General features: G+C 39.8%; 1 protein-coding gene across 4 annotated transcripts in view; it reads right to left on the bottom strand.

Moving 5' to 3' along the window:
- LOC105275426 (glutamate receptor ionotropic, kainate 2) overlaps positions 1–16,594 on the bottom strand; it is a 127,215-nt gene that overhangs the window by 29,543 nt on the left and 81,078 nt on the right. For all 4 annotated transcript variants that reach the window (XM_011332243.2, XM_011332240.2, XM_011332241.2 and 1 more), the window contains exon 8: positions 15,566–15,718. In XM_011332243.2, coding sequence (XP_011330545.1) covers positions 15,566–15,718 — 153 coding nt within the window. The remainder of the gene's footprint in view (positions 1–15,565; positions 15,719–16,594) is intronic.

The following is a 16,594-nucleotide window of genomic DNA, read 5'->3' as shown; positions in this document are numbered from 1 at the left end:
AAAGGAACGACTGAAGTAAAGTAATAAAAAATATGATTAAGTTAATTGAAACCAGAATCGAAACCGTGGTTGTTTTTCGTGCAGATTTCATTACTCTAGGAGCAGTCATCACTCTAGGGTCGATTTCTGTTCTAGTTTCAAGAGATAGACAGTATTTTTCAATAATATAAAAGTCGGAGTACTGATATTTTGTTACAACGCTGCGCTTGCCTATCTCGCTTATGCATCGTATGAAAAAGAATATTTACCTCTAAAAAAGAAATGAGGCTGATGGTTGCACGGGGGTATAAACAGAAAGTAGCTGGTAAATAGGTATTCATGTAGCGGAAGTTGTAGCCTCTTTCGCGTGCGTGTGATGCGAGGGAAGTCAAGTCACCGTATCGCTAAATTTAGACACTTATACTTCAATCCTGTACGTGTCGAGATAGCGAGTCCCTCGCGAAAACTTCGTTTCGCAGATGAAGTGTACATTTGTAGTCACGAGACCTTACGGCAATGAAAGCTTCGTTGAGAGATGTACGTGCGCAACATCGTGCAGCGTCGTAAAAAATTTAGAAAATAATATTTCAAAACACCGTAGGAAACGCGACGATGGCGCAAATCTCGTGAGACGCATCTGCCTCGTATGCACCACGCGAAAATACCAGGCTCTTTGCACGAGTTACTTCCAAATGGAATATATCTCGTAATTATTCTAAAATGGATGTTTAAGGCGGTATTTGAAGCTCGGATATTAAACGAACTGTTTATGTGTTTAACGGGGGAATGTCGTTATTAATTTTATTTCTCTCTGGTGATTTCGTTGATTATGATGAATGATATCACGAAATTCGTGTGCTGTTAACTGCTATGACGCTAATTGTGCAAAGTGCGCAAATTACGCAGGTTTTCCATTTTCATAACCATAGTTTTCATCTTTAGCGTGTCATTGTAACTATTAAAATGTTATAAATCTAGTGATACACGAATAATACTCAATTAAAAGATACATAATTCTCTTTTGCTCCAACCCGAGTATTATACGTATAAATTCACGTATCACGCAAGCTGAACCGATTACAGCTCTCCGTTTTTCGTTTCATATTCGACATGTTTGACAAATTTTCCGTAATGCTCTTTACTTTTTCATATGACAGCGTCAGCGAATTATTGGACGTGTATGCGACGTGCATTTCACATATGCACGACGTTCATACTTCAACAAATCGCTCTCAACATTGTGCGTATACGATTATATTTTCCACTGTGTAGAAAATTCGCGATTTTCGTTGCCTCATTACATCCGATGCGAGCAAACAGCATTCTCGATTCGCAAAGCAAATGTGAATAATATAATGCAAATTTACGTTGCTTCGGAAAGTTACCGTTTATAATCTTCAGTGGTATATCATACCCGAAAATAATTACTATAACGAGAATTTCCCTTGACACTTTGGAGAATTCCCCCGTTTTTCCGGATTCAAATCAAATGACCCGAAGAGAAGAGAGGGTAAGAGAGAGGCAGCTCTTCGAGAGCTGCGAACGCGCGTCGATCTTGTAAGGATTATTTTCAATCCCCTTGAGCGATTTAAGATTCCCAGCAGACCCATTTGAAAATTAAATAAGATCGATGGGATAGCGAACGCGATGGAATCACCTCGCTCCTGCAGGCAAGGTCAAAATCAATAGAGTTTGACTGTATAAAATTGAGCGCTTGTTTGAGAAACGAACAAAAATGGATTGTTGATCGCTTTACCGGAAGTGAATTCTCTGTCCTGTGATCGAAAAGCTGCAACTTTTCATGCAGCATATAAACAATTATTTATAAATTTATATAAATATTTATATATTTTAACGATTCCTTTGATATTAATGATTAAAATTTTGAGACTAATGAGGCAGATTATCGTGAACAAATATTTCTATATTATACGAAAACGTTAGTAAAAAAATATAAGAAATCGAGATTGAGTAATTTTCAAGTCTTTTTGCGTAATAAAATAGCAAATGACGATTAATGGTGTATATAAATATTGATCTAGTGGATCCAACTTCAATATCTGTAAATTCTGGTTCTATATGAAGGTTTTGGCAGACGTGCAATGCTATACAAGCTTTAGTTACACTAGGCTGTGAAGTTTTATTTACAGCTCCCCGTCCAATAACTATTCTGAACATACATCTTTTCTCTGACAAGATTGTAGTACCATAAATTTCTTATTAATATGAGAAAAAGATAGTCTACGCTATATTCATCAATAAATCCACAATGCGCAATATATTTCTCTTACATTAATGTTTCATAAATTTATATACTCTCTACATTTATCAATCCATAGACCGTTATTCATGAATCTTTGGAGATTTTCATAAATCTCAAATATGTCACACAAAGAGAGAGATAATTATAATTTTCGCGTTACGTACTGATGCGTTTACAATCAGCAAATAGTTAACACTGAACCGAGTCTGTGAACATTCGACGAGATTGCAATTAATTGAAATATTCCTCGATAGCGGTTTATTCCAGCGTGAGCAGAATGGTTCTCACGGAACTGGAAATGAAGTCGGGGATAACGAACTACGGCCGTAAATTAATGGACCCGTTCCTGCCCCAGTTAAAGCCTCGAACTTGGACCAAGTCGTGAAACAACGGAGGACAACTTCCAATGTTCCTGACGGGAATAGCCGTCGGTCCGCTGTGTGTAAGGCCGTAAACGACCGTTAAAAAGTACTACGCTCACACGAAAGCCCGCGGCTGGATTAAATGGTAAACCGCCCCGAACGTGGACACCTAATTACCGTAGCAGCCTTTATCGTTGCTTCCCTAAAGGAGGAAGCAACTGCGGAATGTGCTGCATATATACCGCGACTATTCTTGGTGAACACGGTGAGACTGTAATCGACGTGACGAAATGCATGGCGAAAGTGTCGCGGAAACTTTGGTTCGTCGATACTGCGAAGCTTTGCGAATGCACTTTCCGCGATATTTAATTAAAGTCAACACCAATTAATCACGCGGGAGACGAATTAAGTTTTGATTACTCCGCGGAGCGGGCTAGATAATTTATCACGCAGAATAATTTCTACCCTCATAGATTTTGATGCGAGCAATCCCGGTGTTCAACAGGTAGTAAGGCATCTATATGTAATACTTGTGCGTATGCAATATATCATTATAGTTTAGGCACGTCACGCGATATTAGGCGCCGATTCAGACAGTGTGTATGTGTTTGCCGGAATCACGACACGTCGTCGCACAAGCAGCGAAACAGTGGAACAGTTAATGCCAGTATTTAAGCAGAAGCACACAGCTCGATAATCGGTTATTCGACAGGAATGCTCTTCCCATTATGCCCAAAAGCGTCTTTCGGTATGCGTTCCTCGTTGCCGCGCAGATGGACGGCGGTCTCGCTGGCGCTGGACATATAAACTGCAAGAGCGGCTTATCTGCGAGCGCTTAATTAGGGGAAAGTCGGCGGGTCCTTTCCACGGTGTAATCTTGTCTTCGTGCTTCCGTGTCCCCACGATTAATCAAGCGCTTTCTCCTCCGACTAGTCCTCCTCGGTGCGACGATGTATCGTCGCGATAAAAACCGGGAAGCTCGTTTGCACGCGCTTCAGCGCGCGGACATTTTCGCTCGCGCGACCGCTCGCTCGCCTAACGCAAGTACGCTAATTACGTTGCTAATTACGTGAACGACAGTGTTTGAACGACGCGATACCGGGAGACTGTGTTATTGGCGAACGTCAGTGTCGCGACTGTGATCTCCAGATGAGAGATTACCGCGACGTCATTTGCATTGACAGTACAATCAAGTTCAGGACACTGACAGCCGAGATGTCGATACTGAAACGATTAAAGTCGATGCATCTCCAACTAGACATTATGAAATCGTTACAATTGCACCGGATTATCGGGCGAGACGAATATTATACCCTTGTACGCTTGATCTCTTATCTATGGTAAAACTTTTCAAGTTTAATTCCCCAAGCGGAGCAGCGCGATTTCGGACAGTTCCCGACTGCAATTTGCAATTTTACGCCTGCACCTTCGCGCGAATTAGGGATTACTGTCATTGAGAACGACTCGGCCGAAGGAGCGCCATTCGCGACAGCATATTCTGCGCGCGGGCTTTCCTACGGCAATTATTTCTCGTTCGGTTCAATTAAGCTACTCGGCTGGAAGCATAATATCGCACCGACTAGGATTTAGCAGAATGCTGAAATGCCCTATTAGGGAGCAGGAACTAACTTGGTTATACCGTGTGGCAATTTCGAGCTTCGCCCTGGGACATTCCTTGTGCCAAGGTACGAGCGTCCATTCGGAGGAACGGATCCTCGATAACACTACCCGAGGGAACGTTTGTATAAGTCAAGAATGTTTTCGTCACAGAAACTGGCTCCGGACCTCCCTTATACGCGCTCATACAGCTCCCTCATACAGCTCGCAATACTGTTTATACAAAGTACGAGAGTCTGTGTTATTATTAACTGCAATCGTAATCAAACCGACCAGTCATTAGATAGGCACAACACATGACGAGGAAAATATTAATTAAATAAAAAAGAGAAAAATTAAATTAATTTTTATTTTTCATAATAAAATATAACTATGTATCTGATGCACATATTGTCTCGTGAAAATAAATTTGAAGGAAAAAAATAGAATCGCCGTTATCAGCGTTGATCAGTAAAATTCAATTTTATTAGTCCTAAATCGGATTGTATCAAATCAAAAATAAAAGTGGATTTATCTGTCCTATAGGTTTCTTAAATCACGATTTTGATACAGTATCACACCTCGAATAAGCGACAGAAAGTACCATCAGTGTTTTTCAGGATAATACATTTTGCAGCGTGTGTTTTCTTTTCGTACGCGATGAGAGCGTATGAGCTGCGGGAATTTTATAAAGCAAAGCAATGGCTGAGCAAACCGCGGAATCACGGAGAAAAGTCTGTCAAGAAGTTTTGCAAAACGCTAGTTTATCTAGGATAGCTTCGTGCGCCGCGCATCCGGCAAGATCTGATCGTAGCGAAATTTGACACTGACGACGATGGCGTTTGTGCACGCGCGAATGTCACAGAATTGAATATCGACTATTGTACGCGTTGGGTATTGTTAATAGGAACAAGTGATCGCACGCGCCAAGGGAAACTCGGTTTCCTCGACGCGTCTCCAATTGCCATCTAACTAAATATCAGCCGACTGTCATCAGCATTGCAAAGCGGATGCGAGATCATAGGTATGGGCGAATGAGCAATACGCTTGATGCGAACCTGAATCTTGTGGAAGACATTGTGTCTGTGTTACACATCGTGCGCGAGGAAAACAAATTTACGATTTATCTCCGACTAATCTTTTGGTTTTTAGCATTTTTCAGGCTCGATTCAATATCGCACGAGCGTTCGCGAGAATGTCAGTCGCGTCTATGGCACTCGTAACGAGGGAATTTCGCGAGAACGAGAGAATAAACTGGTTTCATCGTCAGTCGCAGCAGCGGGAAATCCGTGTATATGAAGTATATGGCATATTATTTCGCTGGTCACCGCGTCGTTTCACCTTTTCGAGAGTTAATACTCGTGAATGGCGGGTATGCAACACAGTATAATGATTAAATAATGCCCGCAGCCATTGGCTTTGTCGCACTTCCGACACAAAGGCCAAGCAGCCGGCCTTATGCTGCGTTACGTTTATGTTGCGTGTAATCTGTTCGCGACAAGACGCTTTTACGAACGATATTAATCGCGTTCTACCGGCTGTTATGGACGTGCAAGCAAGTAGAACGAGAGCAATTTGGCCTGGCGGTGTCCGCGTCCCTGCAAATCCGGCGCGTTACGACACGTCCGAGCGAACTCTATCTAAATCCCCGGAGGATCTAAAAGCCGTCACGGGAAGGCTTAGGGCAATGACGCGAAGAATGGATATTCTAATCACTTAAGGAAAATCTCCTCTCTCTTCCGTGCGCAAGTAATTGAGCCGTCAACGCGGGACCATGTCTCGCGGGACGGTGACATTTTGATGAACGCGAGGAAACCATTAATCTACGACACACTTTCTCTCTCTCTCTCTCTCTCTCTCTCTCTTCCTTTCTATCTCTACCTCTACTTCTCTCTGGTTCTGCTATGCGATAAAAATATTTGTTTGAATCGCAAAGTCCTAAGTTTTCCGAAACTTTGAGACGATGCTAATAATAAGGCCACGTGCATATCAGACGTTGGAAATATCTGATATTTATTTGTTAAGATGAAACTTTATTTCTGACCTCGAAAACTTCAGATTCTTTTCAAGAATGTTTAGCAAGCTTAGATATATTTGTTGAGAAGTAAGAACTTGTTACTGAGATTAATGTGTCGAATTATTCAAGAGTAATGTGTGCAGGTCATCTCGGCTCCTTACTTTGGTCTGTTGAGCAAAAGGAATGAAATGCAGAAATGATGCCGGAAAAGGCAACTGTCATGAAGAAAAGAAGAAGAAAATAGCCGAGAGCCAGGGTCGCAATACGGAAGAGCATGACGGAAAAGCGAAGAGGCAATTTTCGTAAGCGGTCATCCAGAACATTACGCAAGCTTGGGGATGTTGCGGCGAAGAGGAATGCACGAGGTCGATATGACGAGGAACATGGAAGAGCGAGATAAAAGAAATGCCCGCAATTTTAACGTACGGCAGACCGATAGCCGCCGCAGAATGCGCTTTCTGTACGCACTCAGCGTTCTTGCACGCTGAACTTTATTTTTATTAAAACTGCGGGTTCTGCGTGGTTGAACAAGCGTGTGAGATTTGTTTGTGTCGGTATACCAAATGATGCCAGGAAACCGCGGATAGCTGCTGAATAAACACGGTCAATGCTGTCGAAAATTCTTTATCAAATTGTTCGGATTTGTGAAAGTAATGTGATTTATGATTGAGAACAATTGTTCGCGCCATAATTTTATTTTACTCGATAATTTCATCGGTTTTTAAGGGAATTAAATTAAATTATAATATACTCGAAGATACGCTAAAAGCTGGTTTTTAGAAATTAAATATTTAACTCAGAAATATGTATAAACATGGTTTTTGTAACCAAAACTTTGTTTGATCCTTTGTGTAGCAAATAAAAGCTTATCACAATTAAATATTTAAAATATAAAATTAAATATTACAATTAGTAGGGGAGACCGGTGTCGATTGTAACAAAAATTCAATAACATTTTTTTTTCAGTAAACCGTTCGCAATTTTTGTTTCACATTTTTTTTGGAACAAACCTTCAAGTTTGGTGCTACTTATCAGATTTTTATAATATAGCTATCGGGAATCGTCTCGGAATATATTTCATTTTTATCATAGTGCGACGAGCGTTACAAACGACACCGTTTTTCGTGTTACAATCGATACCTCTATGCCATTTCCGAAATTATCCTGTTATTTTCTTATATGTTTCTTTACCTAAAATATCTAACCTACACAATAAGATAGTTCAGGCAACATATAATAATGGGCTGTTATCGAATTTTGAATAAATACAGTAACCTAAGTTGTGCACCAAAAAAGATTTGTGAGAGAATATTTACTTTTGGTCGCAATTTCCGTAAATTTGGGAATAACGTGGACAACAAGAACGTTACGATGACCACATTCGGGACGGTAATGCGAAAAGTTGTCTCTTATTATTTAATGAAGGCTACTTCGTGTTTTTATATAAGGTGGCTCTAAAATAAGCTCTGTTACATTTGACACCTGTTACAATTGACACCGGTCTCCCCTATGTATTTACATTTATTTCATGTATCCGAAACAAATATAAATACATATTTGTATTATTCTTTTAAAAAATAAAGCTTTTTTCGTGTTGTTGATTTAACTATCGGATTTGTTATCAGTTTATTCAGTTTATTTAGGTATCAGCCATAAATTGGTTTCTATTTTCTGGTCAAAGCCAAACATTGCTTTTGTGTCTGCATGTATGTATACTTTCAATCGATAATAGCTTTCAACAAAATGTTCTTGAATAAGTTGATATCACTTTGCATAATCATTTGTTACCAATTCCTTTGGTAACTAATGTAGGCAACTTTTCTATTTTCCAATAAAATAATAATTTTGTTTTTTATTTAGAGAAGCAGTTCTATTTTTATCAACATTCACAATAAAATAACTGATTGTCCGTACACACTAATTCCAATAAAATAATTGAATAAATAAGAATTACATTTTTAAACACGACGGCAGAAATTGGACAACAAACTTTAAACGATTCAGATCTCTCGAGGCATTAGTTACTCTCGTCGCATTAGTTACTTGGCCAAAAACGATAGCGCGGATTGCCAGGGAATCGACAAAGATATAGCTGGACCATACTGACAAAACTAGGACGAAGGATTGGCCGATCGTGTACACTGGATTTGTTACTGGCACAAATGTACTTTGAAGCTTGTTAACAGCTGTGCGCACTGCCATATACGCGTACATCAAATCAAATATATCAAACCCAATATGTGATATTTTGTATTGTCGAAGCAAAAGAATAACTGAAAAAAGAGTATCGAATTGTTTCCATTATTATTGACGAAACAAGTATATGTGTCACACAATGCTGTAACATAATTGTAACGACAATATACATATACGTAAATCTTCAATATACATAATGCGCACGAGAGATTAATGTATAAAAATGACGATAAAACAAAAGCCTTTTGGAAGATGGTGACTATCTTCATGCGATTTTAATGTGCGAGGCAGATAATTTAACAGGCAAAAAAGCAGATGGCACGACGAATATGTATGTACGTATTCTTTTCACGAATTTTTGCAAAAATGGCATTGGAACGCTGGACGATGGAGGCAGTTACGAGGTAAAATCGCGAATGCTGGAGTTGCGAGCGGAGCAACATACACGAGGGAAGATAATAAAAGGCCCACCGGCATGAAATTGTAACGCGCGTCACAACGGCTCTGTCTCCATGAACGAATTTTCTGTTCACTGAATTGTAAAGCTGCAAACGTTACGAGCGTGGAGAAATTCGTTTCCATAGATCGCACGGTGTGTTAATTAATTGCGAAGGGTGGTAGCATGATAAGTAAATAGGCCTATTTTGCGAGCGACCTACATCGCTACGAAGAATTTGCATGACAATCAAAATTATCAAAATTATAATCATATATTTTTTCGGCGTGATATAAAGATAAATTCTTCGAAATGTACTTCATGTGAAAAATCTCATATCGTGATGTAAAACGATTATCACGATGAAATGATACATCTAAAATGGTATGAGCGATTAATATAGACAATCAATAGAATTAAGCGATTAATAGGCATCCTCAGATTTTTCCTTCTTTTTATTAATTAAAAATGACAAATTTTATCATGTGATACTTGTTCCGCATTACTTCTATCATTAATTATCAGAATTAAATGCAGCATATATGTTTGTAGATAAACAATGTGGCGGGTGCGGAATGGTTTTGCTTTGATATGTTAAATAATGGTTACTGTTCCATTTTCTCGCCGCAAATTAAGCGAATATTTATTTATACAGTTATACTAGGAAAATCATACAAATGGAGGCCTGCGTAATACTTTTACCGCAAACATATCGCACGAATATGTTCCTGTCCGTTTCCAGTATTGATTGGATCCTATTAGCAAAACGAAGATAAAGCGGCACGAATTACTTCCACCGCAGAATTTGTTCTCGTAATTCGACGTTCAATGTTTGCGTAATTTATACATCTTCCATACGGTATCTCCGATTGCAAATTTAATTTACGATACTAAATATAAACTTTTAATTGAATCTGTAATTATAAAATCATATTATAATTAAGCATAATAAAATGTTATTAATTTTCAGTACAAAACTATTCTGATGGTCTGAATGCTTTAGTGTTACCTGCGTTCGTTATATTATATTAATTATCTATATAAATTAATAAATAAATTATCTCTATAAATTAATGTTATTTATTAATGCCGTATTTATTTTCCTTTGCACAAGTTATTTTAATTTCATATGAAAAATGCACACTTCGTGGCAGCTTTGATCTCATTCATTCCACAGGAAAATTGTTTTGAGCTTTTGCTCCCTAAGTTTCGCACTTGTGTCTAATGCGGAAGCTTCACTGAGGTAACTCGTCCTTTGTGCGCACACATTCAGTTTACTCGTTACGCATGTAAAGAGGGTGCCGTCGCATGTTGAGGATACCGTCTTTCGGCTACATCTTATAAAAGATGTCACATTTTTAATATTCTTACACGTAATTGTTTACTGTTATAATTTTGCGGGGTTTACGACCGCGGTTGTCTAATTTTATGGACCACGGAGGGATGAACACTTTTTCGGAAGCGAGTCTGTAAAAGCGAGACGCGCGAGGCACTAGCGTTAAGTTAAACGAAATGCGCCCGGTTAAGAGATTTAATTAAACGGAGTCGGGAGTGCAAGTATGTATGTGTGTACATATATATATATATATATATATATATATATATATATATTTAGTCATAAATTTCTCGCTGAATGAGATGCACGAAAAGCGCCTGTCAGTTGTATGAAAACTCGGACTATGCACGCTATTTGGCGCCTCAGAAATCCGGCGTCGCCGTCGCGCGAAATATTCATTTAATTTATTTATGGCAAATTTGGCGAGCAGATTTTAATCCACCGACCCACTTTACATTTACCCTTGCTGCGAGGATACTTCGGGGCTAAATCGGGGTAAGAAAGTAGGATAATGCCACGAGACAAACAAGAGTCCAATGCGCGTGCCAAAATCCACACAACTGGACGAAAGTATGCTCGAGAGGTGCGGGGGCGAACAATGCGAAATAGCTAATACGGCGATAAAAACGCTTGGAAGGGCACCAAGTAGTTTTGTGACTTTAACACGATAATGCTTTTGCAATCGGAGGGAGAAACAGCGGGTGGCATTACGGGCGCATCGGGAATTAAGCATCGTTGTCGGTTTACAGCGATTTGCAGTCGTTTCGTCGCGTAATAGACAAAAATTATATCAGTTACGAGAACTCGACTCTCGGCTTTATTTGCTTTAATTGCTCGAAATTCACTTGAGGGCAATCTTCTCTGACGATGCTGCAACACTGCGCTTTGAACATCCCCTAAACGCAGATTCTCCTCAAACGAGAATTCTGTCAAGGGAGAACTCGATTGGCGCCAGGAAATCTCCCTTCGCGTGTGCGATAAAAGCGTTCCTCACAGTTCGCCAAGTATTCCTTATAATTTCGATAAAAATTTCAATATGCATCATGCCTCGGAGATCCAATAAGTTAACAGGTTCACACAAAATCTCAAGCATGTCCCGTTATCCTCGGGGAATACTCGGAGACAGTCGGAAATTCAGCAGCGAGCATGTCACCTGACGCCGTATCCTCTCGCAAAGTTGCATACGTAGTGAGAATATATCGCGATGGCTGCTGCATTTACGAGCGGATGTGTATTCATGGTCGGTCGCATCGTCGCTTTGCGCGAATCGTGCGTGTCGACACGCACCGCGTGGCATTTATCGGTCTCCGCCGTCGTATAAGGTGGACACGTATCCCAACGTCAGAACTGTGCATCCGGTGCACTCGACGCGGCGCCGCTAAATCAATTTCGGCATATTCCGCGTCATAATCCACCTCTACGTCGGCACGTCTCACGTTATACCGGATTCCAGCGTCGCGGCCGACAACGCCGCAAATATTCCCGACTCGATTAGAGGCCCTTCTTGCGGCCCTCCGCCACCGCCCTTTTCAATATCGGATTCTTAGGGTGGCGCTATTAAATTAATGATTGCGGAAGGACGCAATCCTTTCCAACGCCGCGCCGGGCGGATGCTCGCTTAAAGCCGGCGAGATATCGCAGACGCATAGCGGGTCCTCAGCTAGAATTTCGCCTGGAAGATGGTCAAACTTGAGACAACAAGAGGGAGAGAGGAAGAGAGGGCACTCGTAAAGGGTAAACTTGGCTAATTACGGATGCAGGTAAGATAGAAGGGTCGCTGTACGGCGAACACAGACGCGCGGTCGCGTCGCGCCACGTCCGAGAGATACGCGGCGTTATTTCGCTCATGGGAGAAGGGCTTGAAAAGAGATAGAGAGAGGGAGGGGGAGAGAGACAGAGATAATGCAACGCGATGTTTGCTATGCTCTTAAGACGACGCAATGGTTGGTTTAGTACTGCAACGATGTTCCAGGTTCGCCGCACGCGCTTCCTTTCATCTACGCGAGCGCTTTGACTAATCCGCGGAGCAGATGTTTCTTTAACAAAGACGTGCAGGGACACTAAGGGCTATTATTTTCTTCTCCTCCGGTATACTCTCGCGCGATCTTTATTATTTGTACTTTGTTTCCTCCTTTATTACTCCTGTACTTGTTTCCGCGAAAGTACGCAACGCGCTTCCTTCGTGCTTCCCTTCGTATTCCTCTCTTTCTCGCTCTTTTCTCCTTCAATCTCATCAGAAGGATCTATCCTTGTTTCCTCCACTTTCCCATTCCTCTTCTTGCTTTCGCCACGTTCAAATTCTCCGATGGTCTCTTCGGTGCCGGTGCATTTACCGTACCAACTTTTTGTTTCCTAACAAGCAGCGCAAAAGTCACGTACGTGCTAGGTTACGAAAGTCTGTACAATTCGGGAAAATTGAACTCTATGCGCCGCTTCGGATAGTACGACGGACTTCCCGTTTAACGAAGGGTGGCCGAATCGGAATGGTGGAAATTGGACTGAATGTGTGTAAAAGAGATTCCATTTAATGTAGCGCACGTTTTGAGGTCAGTTGCGCGATTAATTTTACCACTTTCACTGGAACAAACTGATACGAAATATAGCGAAACAGTTAATATACTAAATGAAACTAGAAATATTATACCTTATAATATATACATGTATTATATCATCATGTACTGTAAAAGTTATAAAAAGTTATAAGTATAAAAGTTAAAATCCATTTTATTTTCCATACAAGACTTATTGCAAAAATTCCAATAAAAATTCGAAATTTTTATGTTATTTAATACCGCGCGCATAAGCAATCTTTAATATTATTTATCAATCTTTCAATCAACGATAAAATGTCGAAGAAAACTGAAAATTAAAATATATGTTACGTTTATCGGGATATAGAAAAGTTAATAGTGGAATACAGAAAAATTTTCCATTATATGTATGCGTGTGTATATATATATATATATATATATATATATATATATATATATATCAAGAACTTCATGGAAATGATTTTATTAATCGAATAGAATTTTGTCAATGGGCGCTACAACAGTTGGAGGTCAATAAATTCTTCTTCAACAGAATATTGTTTACCGATGAATCAACTTTCACTAACCATGGACAAGTAAATAGAAGAAATATGCACTATTGGTCCGTTGAAAATCCAAGGTGGCTTCGACAAGTAGAACGTCAACGTCCATGGAGTCTTAATGTATGGTGTGGTGTTTTACACAATCGAATCATTGGCCCTTTCTTTATTAATGGTACATTAAATGGTCAAAAATATGCTGATTTTTTGTCCCAACAATTACCAAACTTATTGGAAGAGGTGCCGTTAGAAACTCGTTTACAAATGTGGTATCAGCATAGTGGTTGTCCGGCTCATAACGCACGTGTTGCACGTACAGTTTTACACGAAATGTTTCCGGAACACTGGATAGGAAGAGGAGGACATATCAGTTGGCCAGCACGTTCTCCTGATTTGAATCCTTTAGACTTTTTTGTGGGGAATGTTAAAGAACACTGTTTACAATGATGTACCAACTACACAAGAGAACATGAGAGAGCGCATTTTGAATGCATGTGCTAGTATAAATTCAGAAATGATAGAAAGGGTAAGAGTATCATTTGTGCATCGTATTAGAAAATGTATTGAAGTCGGAGGACATCATTTCGAACACCTCCTTAAATAAATTTTTGTGTTGAAGAGCATAAAGTTTGATTTTTCTGTTTCCCACGTTCAAGATCATTTAAAGGTCATGTTGTCATAGGTCGCTGAACTCCTCTCGATGTTGGCTATAAACTTGCGCAAACAAAAATATGTAGTTCCATTTAAAAACATTATCTTGACCTTCGAATCTCCGAAAAAAATAGCCTTGAAAAAATTTTTGTTCTGTCATCATGATAGCCCCTTCGAACGGTGCAACTTTTTCCTTAGACATTTTTTCATATCATCAAAAACAAGTGAAATATCTAAGATGATCGATTTAAGTGGACCACCCTGTATATATATATAGTAATGTGTATTTGTAGTAGAACAATATATCGCGATCTTTTAGTCGATATTAATCCCGAAACACTACAGGGCTCGATATCGTAGTTTGTCGGACACGGGAACGGGAAGAATGTCATACAGGGTGAAAAGGGGAAGTACAACATCACGGAAGGATTTGTGGTCGCTGTCTGTGACAGCTTTGGAATCGTCCATCATGGTATTAAACAATTTATCCGTCGCGCTGCGCTATATGCTACGTCGCGTGTCTCGTACGAGCGACATGAGCTCGCGTGCATAACGTTGATTGAAATTTATAGAAACGCATTTTCCCGCGTTCCCAGATGTTCCATTTAAAGCGACACTACTAGAAACAGCTTGTTCCGATGTGTTCAAATATTAAAAATTTGTGTGAGTGATTAATTATTTATTCGAGCATGAAGCACGGTTTGATTATGCAAATTTGGCACAGCCTGAGCATTGGAAACGATAAGCGCATTCTTCTTGATGTAATACATCTTCCAATGTATAATATTATAAAATATTTTAATTTATTTATACATGTAATATATCAATTTAAATATATTGATATATGATATTTATTATATATATTTACACATATCTTTTGTAATATAATATTAATGTATTGCGCAAAAATTGTCCGATTCCAGGACTTCTTATTTTACGGTATTAACGCTAGAGACTTTTCCATGCCAACATGCAGTTTACGGCAACGTTCCTTATCGCGTTGCGTTACATATTTGCACGAGTGGAACGGAGAGACAAGTGTTCGCCACTATATCGGATATCGCTTGTTTTGGACACTAGCCAGATCTTAGAAACGGTAATTTACGGTAAGCCACCGCAGCATGGTTCTTTCTTCTCGGGGTGTCTCTCTTGGGCGGATCTGGCAAGTAGCGGTGTTAAAAGACGTTGGGGGATTGGATACCGAGCGTGAATTTCTCTTCTTACGATAATTCCTGTTCTCGAGAAAAATCGAGAGATAGATGACGATGTTGCGACGTTGTCGAGAATCTGCGCGGACGTCTATGAAAAATTAAGATCCCGTGGGTATATTTACGACGCAAATGGCGTAGACTCGCTTCTCGATAAGAGTATAGGCTTCTCTTGAAATATCTCTATATTTTCTTGGACTGGAGAATGCACTCAACGAGATGGTCGTTCACGAGATACATTTCTACTTTGATTCTTTTGCTTGTGACATAATTTATTCCATGCTACTCGCTTTAATTATTAATTGCGATACTGTTCCACTATTATATTTAAAGATCATGTTAAATATTCAAGTGTCTAAATATAAATTACACATCATGTTTACACGAATGTGAAAAAATAAAGAAACTTGGAAGAAATGGAGAAACTTACCGAGTTGATGTAGTTGGTGAGAGACAAGCCGCCGTCCCAGGGGTGCTCGAGTTCGCAGGAAATATTGGCGGGCCTTAAAGCATGGGATTGCTCCAGAGTGCGTAATCCCACCGCGAATACCTGTACGCTGTCGTACATTAGTGCCGGCTCGGCCTGCAAAAATATGAGTCAGCCTTACTAATGTTCAGAAGTAATTCAAGAAACCGCTACAAAAGTATGAGTATATTTCTGTTAGTATTACCGGGAGTTTACTGAGATTGCTTCAGGTTTTGATCTTAATTAGAATCGCCAAGTAGAAGAGTACATTATGGCTGTTCGCACTTTAATTTCATGAAGCTGAGTAATTAGTTTCATTAAAGCAGGAATTGTTCGACGTGAATCAATAGCGATTTTAACAAACTGGACGGGAAACGAGCGTGTACCACAGAATATGCGGAAAATGCAAGGCATGTGGAAGAACTTTTCGAGAGGAGGCAAACGAGGGTGCAAACCGCGTGGAATGCAACGAAATGCTCCAGTTATTAATTGTAACGCTGTTAGAGGCACGCGCGTGTACGTATGTGCGCGCGCGTTTATTTCAGCGAGTTATAAAATTCACGGTACGTTGCTGTGTCGAAGTTACCTTCCGGTCCTAATGTACTCGTCACGACGACGACGACAGTGACGATGACGACGACGATGATGATGATGATGGCGTTCCCGCACGAAACGTCGGCGGAAAATGTAATATTGAGAGAGTACGAGAGACGTTGCGTGAATTAACTTTATTTATCCATCCATTTATTTATCCATTTATTTACACTCTATTTATCCATCAAAAAGTCCGAGGTGATGCTCATTTTGTGATTTTTTGTTATACGTGTTTCCATAATTGTAGTCTACCGTTTTGCATCGACAAAGAATTTAGTGAAAATTTTGCCAGAAACTAATGTAATAATAGGTAACGTAAATGTGTGCCAAACTAACTAAGCACACCATTTGCTAATTCTGTTTCGCGTATTCACTAAATGTAAATAAACGGAATAGGTA

Source organism: Ooceraea biroi, chromosome 3 (assembly GCF_003672135.1).
Source record: "Ooceraea biroi isolate clonal line C1 chromosome 3, Obir_v5.4, whole genome shotgun sequence".
NCBI lineage: Eukaryota > Metazoa > Arthropoda > Insecta > Hymenoptera > Formicidae > Ooceraea > Ooceraea biroi.
The sequence above is the reverse complement of the archived record's forward strand: the minus strand, read 5'-3'. Positions and strand labels throughout refer to the sequence as shown.